This window comes from Hirundo rustica, chromosome 9 (genome assembly GCF_015227805.2).
Source record: "Hirundo rustica isolate bHirRus1 chromosome 9, bHirRus1.pri.v3, whole genome shotgun sequence".
NCBI lineage: Eukaryota > Metazoa > Chordata > Aves > Passeriformes > Hirundinidae > Hirundo > Hirundo rustica.
In genome coordinates, this window is record NC_053458.1 from 17,422,836 (window position 1) to 17,440,936 (window position 18,101).

Here is an 18,101-nt window from a genome sequence, read left to right on the forward strand (position 1 = left end):
TGTATTTTGCACAAAGATTGCAAAGTGTAGAGAACAGAAAACTAATGGCCACGGTTCTGATTAGTAATAACAATTAAAATATTTGTTTTGTTTTGCTGCAACAGTATGTTATGTATCCTTCATATTTTTCTGCGTTCTTTCTCTTCCGCTTCTTAAAAAAAAAAACAAAAAAAACCCTAAAGTATTTCATAACTGTGCATTTATTTCAAATTTGAATAATGAAATTAAGATTTCATTTACTTCTGGACTATTTGATTACCCAAGTCTTGAGTAATGTCTTCTCAGATATCTTGTAATAATATGTAGCTTTACTTCTTTTATTGGTAGCTGTGTCTCAATTCCAATTTAAACAATCTTTTACTTTTCTTGAGATTTTATTTTTCAAAATCCAATTTGAATTATAAAATGTTGTTACTCTAACTCTGTTGGACAGAATTAAATAACATCTAATTTATTTTTTTGTAACTTTACTGAAGAGAAATTAAGAGAACGTGGACAGAAGCACTTCCCATGTACTCATTTGTCCCTGTCCCCCCTTTCCCTCCTTGTCTGGCATGTTATAATGATACAATGTAATCCCAACTTCAGGTACTGCACAGTCCACTTCGGGAGGACAAGTAGAATACAGAGCTCTGTCTGGAATTTGCTACATGGCATGGTATCACTTCGTTGGCCTTATCTGGACTAGTGAATTCATTCTTGCCTGTCAGCAAATGGTGATTGCTGGGGCAGTGGTTACTTGTTATTTCAACAGGTGAGTGCAGAATTTCCCCTTCATCGTTTTGGAAATTTTCCAGCATTTACTTTCAATCTTTTTCTAGGAAAAATAGTCTCAATTAGACTGCATTTAATGTCAATATCTGGAATAAAATTTACTATAAAATAATGCTGCTGGTTGCAAGATTTTGAGTAAGATTATCCAATGTGCATGATATTAATATGACTCACCCCTGCTGCTGGAGATGCTGGGACAAACTGGGCCTTGATATAAGCTATTAGAAGTCTGTTGGCTCTGGGGGAATTACCATTCAGAAGGCATAGGCTGCGTTCCACCCTTTTCCAGGAGACTGTATTAGCTCCAAATGAGAAGCAATTATATCGTTCCTCTGTAATTTCATGGGCAGTTTGACCTCTTTGTAAGTGTTCATCCCTGCTCTGGGTTTCCATTTGTTCTGCCTGCATAACTGCTGGTCTAATACTTTTTTCATTCTGAGCAGATATTTTCAGTTAACCATAAATGCTTTAACACTGTAAAAGGTTCAAATACACGCAAACAAACTTCCTTGAATATTATATACCCTGGAATGTAAATGTGGAGGAAATGAGGAAAAGTAAAATGAAATTAAATTGTGTTTATGCACTCATTGCAGGGGAAGACTTAAATCTCACAGTATGTTGTTGAGTTTTTTGGCAATGAAGAGAGCATTTTCCTGATAAAATTTTTCCTCATGACCCTTTTATGAGCTCTCTCATCCTCAGTGCTCTGTTCTTCTATGGCCAGTGATGAGATTTTCTGATCTGTGAAAAACTCTGGAATTTTAAGTCAAGTATTCATTTTGTATTAGAGAAATATCATAATAACCTCAATTTGTTGAAAAATTAACCCTTGAGGAAGTTGATGTGAGATTGAGGTGGGGAGCCTTGCCAGAGAGCCTGGAGACCTTGGAGAACTGGTGGTGGCTGCCCAGGGCCATTTGGCTTGTGCAGCTGGGAAGGGCTTTGGCTTTCTCCAAAGCTTAGGAAGCAGGGTTCTGTGGATGGTCTCCAGAATGTATCCTTGTGTGTTTCAGTCAAGGATCAAGAGGCTGCTGCTGGAAGGTCTCCAAGTGGTGTGTTCCCCACTGCCCAGCAGACACCAGCACAGACTCTGCTTCCACGACTGGCTCCCTGGGCTTCTCCTGCAGCAGCCAGTGGAGCTGTGCTGCTCCAGCCAAAGCAGCAAGGCTGGGAGATCTAGGAACAGCAAGTGCCCACCCCTGGTTTAAGCAATGTTTTATCATCCCATGCAAAAACCTGAGGCAGGACAAAGTTTAACACATGTATCAGGAGCCTGTCCCTGAGAGAATTAACTACCCAACAGCTGTGCCACTGAAACGGTGCTTAGGTAAGAGTAAATAAAACCTAAATTATTGCTTTTATAAAAGCTGAAATATTTTTGAAAGAGTAAAGGGTGACATAGTCTCACCCTTCTATTTTACATGCTATAATAGGACCTGAAAAGGGAGGAACTCTCATTTCTGACGTCACCTCTTTTTTTTCCTTCTGAAGCTTTGGAATTCCCACGGCTGTGCTGCTATGGACAGTGAGCTGCTCTTTTCTTGTAAGCACATTGATGCACCTCAGTTTAACAGCTGAATGCTGAGGCACTAAAGGTTCATTTAAATTGGCTTGAGAAAGTACAGGAAAGTAAAGTAGTTCTGCTGAGTTCGTGAGAAGTAAGTTAGTTCTGCTGAGTTCCTGGCCTGTGTGCTGCAGTGCATTTTGGTGCAATACACCACATAAATCCCCAAGGCAAAGGCACTGTCCATATCTTGTTCATGCAGAGCAGGGAAGCACCTGTAGAAACCACTGTGATGACATTTACTGCTCTACTAGGGGCTTCCGCTTTCCAGCTATTTTTTACTGCTGCAGGAACTGGCTGCCAAGTACAGAAGGTTCCTGCTCCCAATTGTACTGCTATCATTTTGTACAATACCACTGAGCTCTCTTCTTGCTTGCCAGGTGACCTGTACTGTGTAGAGAGAGTTCCTTGCAAGGGGAAATGCAGCTTTTCTGTGGTAGTAATTCCTTGTCCTGGCCTTTAGGCTGTCAGCACAGATCCACAGAGATGCAGAGCAGTGCAGGAATGGGGAGAGGGTGGTTAGCTACAGGAGCAGCCACACCAGCAAGGGCAAGGGTTATCTCGAGCTGTTCCAGCAACTCTGAGCTTGTCTGCTGTGGGTTTTTAATGTATTCCCTGGGGCAGCATCATAAAAGCATGTCACAAGAGTTTGTTTATGGGATCTTACAGCACAGGCTTTCTTCTTGTCCTGTAAGTGCTCCGAGGAAATGGCACGGCCTTCCCATGCGGAAATCTCCTTCCACAGCACACTCAGCAATGCTCTGCACGACCAAGAACCACAGCTGAGTTGCAAATAGGGTGGGCAGGGGGTAGTTCTACCTGGATTAGCTTTACAGATTACATATACTAGGCCTGTATTAGCGTGACTCGAAGTCACTGGATTTTGCCTTTTTTATTTTAGATGAAACATGAACACACAAAAGATTTCATTAATTTAACAAAAATATTTAGAATTTTTTGCTTAATTGTTACATTTTACAACTGGTGAAAAGGGCTCAGTCTTTTAAAAACCCTTCTTAGTTACAATTGCTGTTTTACATGAGGTTCTCGTCTTGGTGTGCTTCAGTGTTACATATTTATTTACCTTTGCAGGGAGACGAGCCTTTGCCCTTCTCAGGGTGTAAAGGAAGGTGATATAGTAACTCAACCCATGTCACAGGCATCACTGTCCTGTGTAGATATTGCTTCGGGCTCCAGGACGGTATGGATGGATGTGGACAAGAGATCTCTGAAGTTAGGTTTTAGAAGATGAGGTTTATTATAAAAGATGTGAGGCCTTGCTTAGAGTTGCCAGGCGCAACTCATGGCAAGGCTTAGGGAGTGGGGGAAGGGAGAGGTATGGAGCAGGGGAAGGGAGATGTAGGGAGAGGAAATTCCAAGGGGAAGATCCTAGGGGCAGGGTGCCAGGCAAGAGAGTCCAAGAGAGAACCCAGCCCCTCGGGCACCCCTTATCAGGGGGCTTCAAGGTGGGCTGGAGCAAGACTTGGGCCAATGGGGTTACAGATACCTGATACTTCAGGGGAGGGTTCCAGGTGTGGGATGAACCATACATTGGGGGGTGAGACAGAACATTCCATTTGACCTTTGGACCTATCTGCAGGTAACCTTCAGCTGGCCATATAATTGTTTTCCCAGACATTCAGTAACTAGGACACCTCAGACATCGAAACTTGCTTTCAATTCTATCTCACTTATAGGTTTCACATTCTCAGAATCTAAGCAGTCATATTTATAAGGCTTTCTAGCTTCATCCTCCCCAACAGTCCTGTCCATGTCTGAGCTTCTTTAGTAGCTCCAGTGCACATATATCACTGCACAGATTTGAAATTAAGGATTGGGGTTATCTACCTGACTAAGGGAGTCAGTACCACAATTTCCAAGAGAAGTGAAATACATATCTCTCCCAGTAAGTCAAAAATGCAGGTTTGTGGATGAGCGCCAAAGTCACTGAGAGATGGTCTAGAACAAGCTTTTAAAGGCTTCCTCTTCACGTGTATCTGCAATATTTATGGACCTCCTTTGCCCTACTTACGCACTTGAACTAAAAGAGCCACCAGTGTGTATGTAGTCAGACCTGTCCCATGTGGCTTTAGATGAGGTAAAAGGGCAGTAGAAAATACAGTCTGTGTGGTCTCCGTTAGTCTCATAATGTCTGTTTTATCACAAATCCTGTAATTTATTGTGTTTGTTTAAAAATCAAGATTTGTATTTACTTGAGAGGATTAATTCCTTAACATTTCTGAATTATTTTATACTGAGGTTATTTTTAGACAGTCTTTGAAATTGGTGCAGCATGAGTGAAGAAAACTGTAAGCATAGTTCTTAAGAGAAGAGGATTTTAAAGAAATACCCTTTTCTCCCATTCAAGTGTCTGTCTCTTGGGCATGTCAAGACATTTTTTTCTTCTTACAAAAATTGTTTTTAGAATGAAAACCAAGATGCATGTGTGATCATTTGATTACTTAGTGTTAAAAGAAGATACTGAATGTCACAGAGCTCACAAGTAAATGAAGGCAATTGACAGTAGTGAAGAAATAAAATTATTAAAATATAATGTGGTATTGAATACAGGTCCACAGGATTTTGGAATAGTAGTGTTATATGTAAATTGAACAATCTAGTGATAACATAAAACAGAAATCCCAATGAGGAAAAGCAAGCTGTGGCTCTATTCAGTCTTGCAACCAGTCAGGCAGATTCCCAGATACCTTGTGCACATACAGTGGAGTTCACATACACAAAATCCATTGCATAATGATTGTATGCTTGTGCTAAAGTCACTTCAGGATTGCAGCCATATAATGCACAAAGGTGGGTGAAAATTCAGCCTTGAGAGCAGTGGGAGTAGGTGTGTGATGGAGCCAGTCTTGAGTTTCTTTATAGTCATAACCATCACTTGTTGCTGTGTTTATCCTCTTTCCTGTTTCCTACTCTGAACCAGATTTACAAGGAAAAATTGTTCTTTTTCTAATCTGTTTGGAGGCAAAGCAAAATCCTTGTCAGACCCTGTTCCTGTGCTAAGTCCTTTGCTAGGGAAATGAGGTGTGGAAAACCATCCAAATATGTAAAAATTTATGTAAACTAAGCTTTAAATTTTTACATTCCTGCTTGTTATTTAGTTATGTTATAAATATCAAAACCCTTCTCTTCATTTTTCTCTTCAGTATCAAGCACATTTTTAACACAGGAATAAACTTTCTCCTTTCTGTGTTTCTTATCACTTGTTAACCTTCAACCTGCAGAAACTTAATAATTTATATTCTGAGATCAAACTGACACTGTCATATGTAAGGAAGTGTTTTGGGGAGAAAAAAAATAATGGCTCAATATGAATAGAATAATTCATCCACACTAAAATGCATGTGTTTCTAACACAGAAACCTGATGACTCTAAAAAAACCCCAAACTTCCTTATTCAGTATAAAATTCCACTATCTCCCAAGCTGTTCCCCTGGTTTTAAGTCAAAAATAATAAATGTAGCAACTGCTTTGCTGGAATTTCCTATTTCAAATACTGTGGTATATTCAGATATTTAAATACAACTTCTCCACTGCAAAATTTACTGTGTTTTGAATGAACTGCAGTGATACCTTCAGGATCCTTGCAGAACTGTAATCCCTCTCTTGAATATCGTGTATATGATTTAAATCTTTGCTGAAATGAGGATTTAATAAAAGTATATTTTTAGACCTTCTTAACCCAAACCAGTTATTCTCTTATTTTTATTTTTTAATTTCCTCTGATTACTACTGATTTTTCAAGATAACAAAGGTTTTGAAGGATTCATTTCTGAAAACAAGGCTTTTTATTTGTGACATTAGGTCTGATCTATATGTAGCTACTTAGTCAAACTGCTGCTAGTTCTGTTGCAAAACTAAATATTTCAGGGTTTGGGCCAGTTGCTTAAGTGTTACTTTATGAAAAGTCTAATTATGACTATTGATCATTATGGATTTTTTGATCCTGTGAAACATTTTTAAAGGTACTTGGAGTGTTAATATAGTTGGTTTTTATTTTTACAGCATTTAGAAAGGGGTGAGGGGGTGTCTTTAAGTTGATTTCCTGAGGTTTATATAAATTCTTGAGAGCTGTGTCATATTACTGTCTGTAAATGATTGACATTAAACTGACCTTTATAAAGGAAGCAAAATAATAGAAGTTGTATTTAGGCCATTTTTTTTCTTTGCTTTCTGATTTTGGCAGAGACATTATTTTTCCAAAACAATACAGGGTATTGTGCACTAGAACTACAAGTTTTTAGTTCAGATTATAATCCTAAACATATAGTATGATATCCCTTTTTTTTGCTGTATTCCACTTTAAAAGAAAGGCTGGTCTGTGGGGGGGAAAAAAAAAAAGGCATTAATACTTTTAACAATATTTAAAACCAAATTTGGCCAATTTGTAATTATAAAAGTAGATAGTAGCTCTCAATTTTACATATGAGATCTTGGGGTTTTAATTTTACCATTAAAGCAGAAATAGTGGATTCATTCCCTCAAACTAAAATCTTGCAGAACCGAGAGTCAAATAAAAGATTGCAGAGAATGATAGGTGATGGAAACTGGAGAGAGGTGTTCAAGGAGTGTTCTCAGATATTATTGTTCACTTACTTCTCCTATTTTCCATTGTCGTTTTTTTCCTAGGTATTTTTCCATTCCTGAAAACACTAATTGCTTAAGAATTAGACTACCCCAGAAACTATAAATTTGGCTGCTTTTCTTTGGACTAAGGTGAACATTCAGATAGTCAGCAGAAAAACTGGAGTAGTTCAATTAGGAAAGGAGATAACAGCTTAATTCTTAAAATTTCCAAATACTGAAAATACAATGCTTATTTTCTTAAATAAGGTGCTAAAGCATTTTTCAATAATTTGTTTTTCTTTCTAGAGATAAAAATGACCCACCACCTCACCCAGTCCTGTCATCCATATCAGTTCTTTTCTGCTACCATCTAGGAACTGCTGTAAAAGGCTCGTTTTTAATCACGATACTGAGAATACCAAGGATTGTTCTCTTGTACCTTTACAATATCCTAAACCAAAAGGTAGGTAAACACTTCTGTAGCACGATGAAAATAGTAGTTTAAAGATAAAATCATAGGGTAAAGAAGCAAAGAATGTATTTCTTGCTTAAAATAGATGATACTGCTATTGCTATCTGTTATTAAAAGATAGATTTTATCTTTTATGATTTTTTTTCATTAGGAAAGCTTTTCCTCTGCCAACTCAGATATCAATGCTTCCTTTTTATTCTCAAGTCTGATGATTTTAAAAGCAGAAAATACCAATATTAAACTCACCTTTATGTAATGTTTTTATATAGGATAAAAACTCACCTTTATGTAGGTTTCTGTGAAGGATAAAGACAAAAAATTGGCAGACTGCTCTATTAAAAAAATTTGAATCACAAGTATTTAAGAAACAAAAGTAAGACTGCTATTGTTAGCTTTAAGATCTGTTATAGAAATTACTTCATCTGCCGTGTAATATGCTTTTATAGAAAGAATATATGGAATAAGAACTGTTCCTGGGAGTTGTGTAGTATCCAAGACACATCTTTTAAGACACATAAACCATAGATCCGGGCTGCTTTTGAATGTTTTTTGCCTACTTTTTACCTTTCATACGTCTCCACATCTATTGTCTTCTGCCAGAAGCACACCACTGTAGGTAATTCTGGCACTTTCGCAAGGAGGGAGGATTGTTAGGAATGCACAGCTCTGATTTTAGGAGAAGATTTATGAAAAGGTTTTAAATGTAGGTCTTTTCCTCTAGGGTTTACATTGGCCTTGAAACATATTATGTATAGTTATGACGGGGTATTTACATTGATCATACCTATGAGGCATGTGTTTGGTATAGATTATGAGCGCTTAAATAAAAACCCCTTGTAGTAAAACGCTTGAAAAGTGTAGTCTGGATTTATGTTGCTTTCATAGGAAAGTTTTGGTTATAAAACCTGGTGAGTTGTCTTAACTAAGAACATTGTATAAAGACAGTAGGTGCGATCACTTAGAATATTTTCTGCCTTTAGAGAAAGCAGGATAAGTGGGCTTGCTCGTTACATGGTTTTGTAATCTGAATTACTGTAGATTTAATTAGCAAAGAAAGATTATTTGTGTCTGCAGCGCTGTGCTGCAGGCTCCTTTGGTCCAGTTCCCAAGCATTCAGTGACATGACCCGCTGCTGTAACTGCTGCTGAAGAGACTAGAAAATGCTCATGTCCTCAGTCCTTGGAAGGATGCCCCCAAGAGTAACCTTGCTCCTTTGCACGGCAAAAGGACAAGCTCTGGCCCCTTTCACTGAGGGCCAGAGTAGAGGCACTAAAGGACGAAGTGAAGCTGCATTCTTGTAGAACTCACCCAGACTTCCCCACCCCTGCAAAAAATGTTGCTGTTCTCTAAGAACAGAGAAGTCAGGGGTCTGCAAGCTTGCAGGCAAATCTATAGATGTTTTATACACAGCAGTCTTCAGGCAGAATCAGAGAGGAGATTGTGGGTGAAATCCCTTGCTTTAGGCTTTTAACAGTCCTTACTGAGGTAACATAGCTTTAGTAAAATCACCTCTCCAACAATACATAGCAAGAGTAAAGCATTCTCTGTCAGGGGTTTGCATGTAAAGTCAATGTTTTGAAGGCATTATTCCTGGAATATTTTCATGAACCTTTTTGGAAAAAGTTGGGACGTTTGTGGTTTCTGCTTAAACGGTAGTAGTTGTTGGGACCTGAGTTATCTATAGTGACTGGAAGACCTCTGCTTTCCAAAACAAGATAAAACCCTTCTTGCCTCTGGAAAAATAAGATTAAAAAGACCAAGTATCCCTGAACTGAGTTTCCTTTTGTTGAGAAAAACAACCGCTTAAATTTGGAGGGCTACCGTGGATACCAAAATGTCTTGTTCTTGTCTCGCATCATCTCTGTGATGAGCTCATGATGTGATGGGAGGGAGCATGGAACAAACCTTAAGCTTTACTGCTCAGTTTTTACTATGAAATTAATACAGGTCAAGGTCTATGAGTAGCCTGTTCTAATACAAGGGTTTTCTTCCTGACCTGCAAAATGAATGTAATGCTGAGTCAAAACACATGTATGTTCATATAAGCCCTTCTACCCATTCTTTTATTTTTCTTCGTTATGGTACCAGTCATTTCAGAACTGTGAAAGGTGTTTGATAATCAGGTTAAAAATCTTTCTCTGTACTCCCTGATCACTGTGAAGTGCTTTAAGGATTACTGACTTGCCTGCCTGTTTTTCTCCCCAGGCAGCTGTTAGCTCACAAAGCTGCTTGCAGCACTTGTTTTCTTTTCCCAGAGAAGAATCTTCCATACACAGGAAGGAAAAAAAACAGTGCACAGTTCTTCAGTCATTAATATTGAAGGGTCTGAATTAAAAACAATTCCTAAAATCATAATGGAAATATCTGCTGCCTAAGTGAAAACTTTATTAGAGGAGTCAGTCACCTGTAAAGCAAATTTTTTTTTTTTTAGAACAGTGGTTTTGTTTGAGGCTGATTATGTGTCCAGTAACCTGTCATTTCATTTTATTGCAGAAGAATGCAAAGCTGTTCAGCTGCTGTTTCTGCTGGGTTTGCATCCAGAAAAGTTGCTGGAGATACTTTAACCAGGTATGCTCTGTCATCTCTGTCCCTCAGCCCAGCTGGGATACCCTGGTTGGTGCCTGACCCTTAGCGTGGCTAAAAAGCCACAGCCAGTGCATGCAAGCCAAAGTTTCCTGCTGGCCACCTAAACTAATCAAACAAAAAAGCCTCCAAGTGTAGATGAAACTTGGTGTAAAGAAACAGGGAATTGCAAATATGCAAGGTGCTAGATTTTAGAAAACTTATTACAGCTTGAGATAGTCAGCCCTTTCAGAAGGCCTCTTGCTATTTCTGTAGGTAAGAAGACTTAACATTTTGTTGAGTTGTGCCAGACAGACTTCTGAAACACAGAGAATCCAGGTAGGAGGAAGCAGTGAAGAATTAGGAAACATACCTGGAGGTGTGGCATTAAACTAGTTACAGTGTTTTCCACCTGGAAGTCCTGAGCAAAGAAACTTAAATTCCTAGTGATTGCCAGTATCAGTAGATCTGGAAATACAAACCATGATGATTGTTTAAAAGATGTTTTAATTGGAAATGGATGATTTCTTACATACAGCAGATTTACAGATACTTGACAACTCTTTTTACCTTTACAATTCTATTCTTCAAATGTGTTTGAGATTTACATGTATAATTGTAGATAGTTAGTTTTTGTCTTTGTCATTGCCTTGTTTTTATCTCTGGGGACTCTGATATTCTTAATGTGAAGGGGAGTCTTATGTTCACACTGATTCCACTCTCTGACTGCTCTTTGTTCTCACTGCTGAGGGTAGTAATGAAGTAAATAAGGCAATTCTGATAAAAGATCTGACTCCTCCTCTTAAGTAGGTGCCTAAATTAGGTTTAATCTTGGACAGTTATGAAGAGAAAGTTTTTGATTTAGTTAACCCTAGATAAAATACTTGTGCAGTGAAATCTCTGAATTTTCCAGGCTTACATTTTCTAGATAGGTCTTACAGTCAGTGACTTGGTGAGGAATATCAGAGTTCATTTTGCCTCCAGACTTTCCATTTGTAGTCACCCTTTCCCCTTGGCTTGTCTTCCTGCCTTTCAAAGAGATATCCAGCATCCTAGTGTTTACTTTGTCCAGCTGTTGTGTGCTATGTGTTTGTTAAAAGAATTAATTACTGTAATGTTCTTCCTTTTGTTTCAGAAGGCTGTATTGTAGCTCTTGTTCCCTTAAAAGATTTCCTGTTTCCTAATCTAGTGTTGGCAAATTTCTGGTTTTATATGAGTTATGGTTTTTAATCTAATGATCATAATACAGTGTTTGCTTTTCTTTTTAGCAATATCTTTTTAGCAAAGGTGATGGTAGTCCACATGTTCCAAATCCAGGGCAATTTGGGCAACAGTTAGAGAAGAAAAAAGGCAAGAACAGGCCACAAGATTTTAACAGAAGATTTATCTGTATGAAATTTAAACGTTGGTCTTGGGTTATTGCAACTTGTAGAGTAATTAATGGGGTCTAATTATTTATTTCCCTTTTTCCCTCCTACAACTAATCTGTTCAACACTATTTCATTTTAAAAAATTGACTATGATAGAAAGTCTTAGTCTTTGATTTTGTAAAATCTCTGGCCAAGTGTAGAAGAGAAAATAAAAAAAAAGAAGGAAAAAAAAGTCTGCAGTTTTAAGCAGTTGTGACATATTTCTTGATTAACAGAAGCAGTGAACCCTTAAGAGCTCCTACTGAGACTGGCAGAAGCTGCTGGGAACAACCTAGAAATTTCCCACAGATGTTTAACATGGGCCTGAGGATAGGACTTGAGAGGGAGGGGTTAAAAGTTGTGCCTGTGTTTCTAACATTTTCTTAAAGAATTATTCTTTAAGTTCAGATTTTGATTTTTTTGTAACCTAAAATGTGGAACAGCTGTTGTAAAAGTTGGTCCAAAGATCATTGTGTACATCAGCATTCCTTAGTTTTTACTATTCTTTTGCTTTTTATTATAGTATTACTTTCACTATAATGAAAAGCATATAATTACCTGAAGCTCTTTAAAAAACCCCAAAAAACCTCAAAAACAAAACAAACAAAAAACCACAACAACAACAAAAAAACCAAGATCCAATCACTTCTACACTATTTTCTTCAACCTGTTGTTAAACTGGTTAGGTAATTTAAATTCTTTCTGTTCCTTCATTCACAAGTTTAATCAGGATTAAACAGAGTACTTTGTTTTCCCTCTGAGAACTTGTAGATGAGAAACAGGTGCTGGAGGATGTAACCCTGGTGATAGAATGCAAGCTTCCTTCTTCCCATGCAGAATCAACCAAGTGCTCTGCTGTTATCTAAGAGTACTTTTTGGGTTGCAGTCCCATCCTGCATGTGGGATTTAATACTGACTTGAATAGTTGCACGCATCCCTGAAGTGGCTCGTTCTCTGCAGGCTCAGTTAAGTTTTGTTGAGTTGTCCTGGAAGTGAACTGGAACACACCAAATGTTAGAGAAGATGAAACAGAAAAGCCTTACCAATATGATTGCCTGGCTAAAGATTCTAAGAGGATAAAACCTATAACGAAATAGAAATGAAAGCGAGCTTTTAGATGCAGGATGCCAAACCAGAAGATAGTGATTGAGTTAGCTGAAGGCAAGATCCCTGTTGATTGAGCAATACCCCTAACAGTCAAAGGGGTGCCAAGGGCCCAAGGGGGAGGGCCCTGCCAAGGTGTCAGGGAAAAGGAGTCTAGAAACCAGCTTTTAGGGTTTGGAATGTGGCACGGTATGGTAAGGTAGTAGTTTCTATAGGCTGTATGTAAATTCTGTAGAATTTGTCTTGTACTGGTTGGTTAGTGTAAACTAGAATGTACAGCACAGAAGGAGATACAATGTATTGTAACAAGAACTGAGGCCTCTTGGCTCGGGCACGCTTTTAGCTGCGGCTGGCAGCTTAAGCAAAGCTCTTGTACCCATGATCCATGCAATAAACCACACATTTCAAGAGCTGCCCTGGACTCCAGGGATCTCTTGTCACTGTCCCAACACTTTCCTACAACCAAAGAGTTACCCTGTCATCTTCCCATCGTGACAGAGTGCTGTGCTAGGTGCTGGCACTTGTCATATTTGCAGGGGTGGTTGTTGGAGGAGGGATAATGTAAACCCAGTGTCCTGTGCAGATTGCAAAATGGACAGTTCAGCCTTCCTAAATTTCTGTTGGGTTTGCAACTGGATCCTGTGCTAAACTGTGGTGTAGTGTTGCTATGTGCTGTTAAACAGTTCACTCCTTAAGCTGTTCCACTTCAGTCATGGGCAAAGTGATTCATGTGTGTGTATAATCCATTAGCAACAATTGTAAAGCACTCTGGGTTCTGCGGCTGAAAAGTGCTTTGAGAATATAAAGTCACTATCCTTACTTGACAGTTCTGTTTGCCAACACTTGTCAGAATTACCACAGATTTTTCATCTGGCTCTGATGGTTTCAGTATGTTCCAGATAAACATATCCAGTCATCTCAAGTAAAATCTAGGAGATTTTTTTTTTCTTTTTTTTTTTTTTTCCTTTTTTTTTTTTTTTTCTGTAAAAACAGTATACTGGGTTTTAATGTGGTTTGGGAATGACAAGGTCTGTATCTCTCCTGCTTTCTTAAGTTGTAACGGTAGTCTTAACTTCAGATACATCAAAGTGCTCACATGTTCTCCCTTCACACTCTTGCTGCAGTGACTTTTTTTAAAAAAAAATGCAACTGGATAGTTTTGCTTTTCTGTGCCTGCTTTGGGTTTATCTGCAGCCAGCTGGCAAAGTGGCTCCTCCAAAGTGCAGTGCCTGGGTTTCTAAACGAGTTGCTGAGCAGGGTGTGGTTTCTGTGTTCATCAGCGCGGTTGCTGCAGTGTCGCCTTCTGGGCTGTCAGTGAATTCAGCAGTGTGTAAGCCCCATTTCCTAGACCCTTCCCTGAGACTGAAAGCCAGCAACTGTCTAGTGTAATAAACCAAAAGCAAGTCTGTATAATGGCTGTATATCCATGGCAGTTGGTTGTCTCTTAAACTTTGGATGGAAGCCTATCAGTAGGTTTCAGTTAAATGCCTTGTGGAGAATTCACCTAGACAAAACCAAAATTCATGCATGCTATTGTAAAGCACAGTTCTCTGCATGCCAAACACATAGTGCCTCACCCCATCAAGTAGTTCTTTTTTCTCCCAAAAACAATACCGCTTTTTAATGTTACTGGGAAAATCGTTTCTAGATATAGAGCTAATTTTTCAATCCTCTTGAAAATACAAGGATAAAATGTTCTTCTGCAGTGAAGTTATATTTTAAATATGGCTATTTTTTCTTTACAGACTTTATGCATGTAATAGTAGGAAATAAAATTCCTTAGGTCTTTACTTGCTCTGTAGGATGAATCATGTAGGGAATAGAGCTGAACAAAGCTGACTAATTCTTACTTTGATACCTTTCTCTTCTTCCCTATCCCATCAAGAAGAAACAAAAGGGAAAAAAAAGAGAGAGAGAAAATAAAAGGCAATTAAGCAAGTGACTAGTAATTCTGTGCTTTTAAGAGGAGAAATTTATTAACAACTCTCTGGAAATTTTCAGTTTGATTTATTTCAGAAATCCCAAATAAAAACATTTTCTCACAAAGTGCAGAAGCACTGAAAGCAACCCCAGTAATGATGTAATCATGATGCAATTGGCACAAAAAGCAGAACCCTTTTGATCCAACCCATCATGGAAATGAAGCCCAGTAACACTGTGATGCAGCAGGAACAGACACCCAACTACCCTCTGAGGAGAAAGTTGTGTTGCTCCTACCCACTGGATGACAGCCATGGAGGGAGTGGAAGACACACAGAGTAGGGAGCAAGGAAACTTGAAAATTTTCTCCAGTAAGTCCAGACTGAAAATATAAGGTGGAATGGAAATAAATGAAAGTTGTGCTTTTTGGACTGCTTGGGAAAATTCAGGAGGTTATTGAAGGTTTCTTACAGGTAGTAATTAGCCTAGGAACAAAAAATAACCATTTTTGTATTAGCTTGTGTGCTTATTGATTAGAAGTGGAGGAGGAGAATAGTCTCCATGTGTTTGTCAGCCATGGGACAATAGCCCTTTTTTAAACAAAGCTGCAGGAAGCACAGAGACTGTCCTGGAAGCACTGAGATGAAACACTTGCACTGGAAAGAAGGGAATAAATGTCACTGTACAAATTGCTGGGTATGTCCTCAGGCTTATCTCACTTGGGGGGACTGGAATATCCTGAGACAAATGAAGGGCAAGAGCAAGCCCGTTAGCCTTCTATGAGACAGCAGGGAGGGGTAAAGCCAGACAGGATCAGAAAAAAAATGAGTAGGTGTAAATTGTGCGTGAATAAATGTTGTCTGGAAGTTGGAAGAGGGTTCCTAAGGACCAGCAGGACAACTGTCTGGAACAGCTCCAAATATAAGGTCTGGGAGAGGGGAAGTCCTAAGTGATTTAAAGAGGGGCTTTTCCACTTAAGAGAAGATTTGCATAATATGTTAATCTGAAATAGGCACGGGGGTGGCTGAAAGTCCCTTCCAGTCCTGTATGTCCTCATTTTTTCAGTGGGGCCTCACAAGGCCTGTCTTGCTCTCATTTCCCACCATCTCAGGGTCATGATACAACTCTCACCAAGCCACTAACTGCTGCACAGCAGCCACACTCATTGCCTCTTGCTACCACTGGATTTTGTTTTCTGAGAGGCTTCCACTGGCATCAGTGACACTTGCAGGCTAAGGTGCTTTAAGGTCCAGCCTGAGCTGCACCGCACTGCACTGGGGGTAGCTGACCAGGGCAGCCCCCAAGAGTTGGCAGCAATAAGATCAGACCAGACTAAAAGTACTAGCAGAGCAGAAAAAGCTGAACTGGGATGAGAGACCAGCGTGTCTCCTTCTTCCTTTTTAAGAAGATTGTGTTGCTATGGCAATTTTCTCTTCCCCAAGCTCATTTTATGAAAGCAAGCCCGAGAATGGAGGACTGAATTCAGCTGTTACACAAAGTAGCAATTATTCTCAACAACTGAGGAACTTACAGCCTGGATCTGAGCCACAGCGCCTTTCTCATGAAACTACCCGGTCACTTTTTCCAAGACCTTTGACATTCTGTGTTGTGAGGCACAGAAGGATATATTCTTTAAATAGTTTTTTTTGCATACTGTGGTATTTGGAAACATGTAAACATTCACATTCCCTATTTATTCATCCTGACACTGAGAAATCAGTGTGTCTAGTTCCCAGGCCCCAAGCCAGAAGAGGCTTGTGTTCTTTAGAGAGGTGGCGATACAAGATCAAATTGCTGGTGCAAGGATGACTGCTGATCCCAACCCACTGTCTCCTGTGCTTTCTGACCAACCATGTACTATCAATGCCATCATTACTTGCTTGTAACCAGAGCAGAGACTACCATTGTAAAAGATCATTTCATTAGGCCAAGAAAAATGTAAGAGCTATAACATGTTTATAAGGATCAGACTGAATCTCTTTCTACTTCAGTAACCCATCTTCAGCAGTGCCTGTGAGTAAATGCAAAAGTAGAACAAAAGGATATTTCCCTGCCTCTGTGCTATTTCTGAATCTACTTTCAACCTAGGGGCTTCTTGAGCTGTGTGTTTAATAACTCTTAGCAGATTCCTTTTCCCTGAAATTCCCCGTCTCCATTGAGCTGACGTGAACATCTAGCAGCTAGAGCATCCTTTGCCCAACAGTTCACAGTTTATAGATTTAGGTGAGAAGAAATATCATCTGTGTTCAAATTTGGCTCCTGCTACTGCCCTGCCCCTGCCTGGTCTCTCTTCTGGAAGGAACAGTGATCCATCCAACCCTACACTGCCTCTCTGCATTTCTCATGAGTCGGCAGCCCTCTTGCTGCATCCTCCTTCAGTCCTGTCTTTACCAGACAGAAGAGCCTCACATTCCCCAGAAAGAAGACAATTCATACCTTTTGGATCATTCCCACTGCCCTTCTTTCAAACATTTTTAAGTCTACTAAAGCTTTTGTCATGGAAAAAATATATTGTGTCGAAACACATATTTAAATAACCAGTTTCTAAATGTTAGCAGGTTCTTAACTGACCATGGTCTACCATCTTAGCCTCCACAACTGTCTTTAATTTGAAAGGCTTTGAATTATTGCACATATCCTGCAATTTTAAACTTAATGGGATATCTAAGCTTTTTAGTCAAAAGTCCAAAATTATTTGCGAATATAGGTAATAACTTGTGTGTGTTAGGTGTTTCTTCATGAGTAAGAATGAAAAATCACTTGAGCTCATTTCTATGCAATGCTGAGTTTCATATGTTTGATGTGTTTTGTTAGTGAGAACATACAGATTTCTATGTGGCTGGATGGGATCAGGGCATGGGGTCTGTATGAAAAACTTGAGAATTGTGAGGCAAGTGTATGGAAAAAGATTCTAGGCTGAACAAGAAACCCTTCAAATATTTTTTTTTTTCTCAGAAATGAATTTTTTGCTAAAAGGTAGAAATCACTTGATTGGTCTGCCAATTGTGCTGGTAATATTCTTGCTTCACATATGTCTGACTAGTTTTGTAGACTTCAGCAGTTCATTAATTTCTGTCTCTCTCTTATTGATTCTAGAATGTTAGATTATTACCTGGCTTTCTTTGTTTCTTGAGTATTATCATTAGGTAATATTTACATGATTGGTTTAAGTTGTAACTGCTATAAATGCCATTTTTATCAGCTGGTTTGTAACACAACAAATGCCTGTTCAGGTACTGTACTGTCTCCAGTGTCATTTTTAGTCTTTCCAAGATAACCTTTCTAGTTAATAAATATCAGAAATTCTTTTCATTGCACATTCTTTGAATACCAATGTGGCTACTTCAAGAGTGCAAACAAATGGGTATTTATTTTAAGTTTGGAAACAATGTTTGTACAAGATCATGTGCTTTTTCAACATTCTTTTTAATTTTTAAAACACAGTTTTTGCCATTTTTAATGACTACAGAATCTCTGTTTAATTTATTGGCAAAATTTATACTGACTTCACCAGATCAGGATCTGCTCTGTGAATTTAGTTCTTAAGGGACAAAAACAAACTCAGAAGACACTTTTCCACTTTGTGTCTCAGTTCCCTGTCTGTTTAACGGGAATGATGAAACAGACTGAACTCACAGCTCATTCTAAAGAGAAATCTGTCCGTGTCTGAAATGGGCAGTGGCAGCTGTGGATGGAAGACAGAGGGGGT

The 18,101-nt window shown here is 38.9% G+C and overlaps 1 protein-coding gene across 4 annotated transcripts in view; it reads left to right on the forward strand.

Moving 5' to 3' along the window:
• Nucleotides 1–18,101, forward strand: part of SLC44A3 (solute carrier family 44 member 3) — a 40,742-nt gene that overhangs the window by 16,842 nt on the left and 5,799 nt on the right. For 3 of the 4 annotated variants that reach the window (XM_040072282.2, XM_040072283.2, XM_040072284.2), the window contains exons 10-12: nucleotides 589–754; nucleotides 7,232–7,388; nucleotides 9,891–9,965. In XM_040072282.2, coding sequence (XP_039928216.1) covers nucleotides 589–754; nucleotides 7,232–7,388; nucleotides 9,891–9,965 — 398 coding nt within the window. Of the gene's footprint in view, nucleotides 1–588; nucleotides 755–7,231; nucleotides 7,389–9,890; nucleotides 9,966–11,227; nucleotides 11,457–18,101 lie in introns of those variants that run through there. The other variant, XM_040072287.2, reaches the window with a different exon arrangement.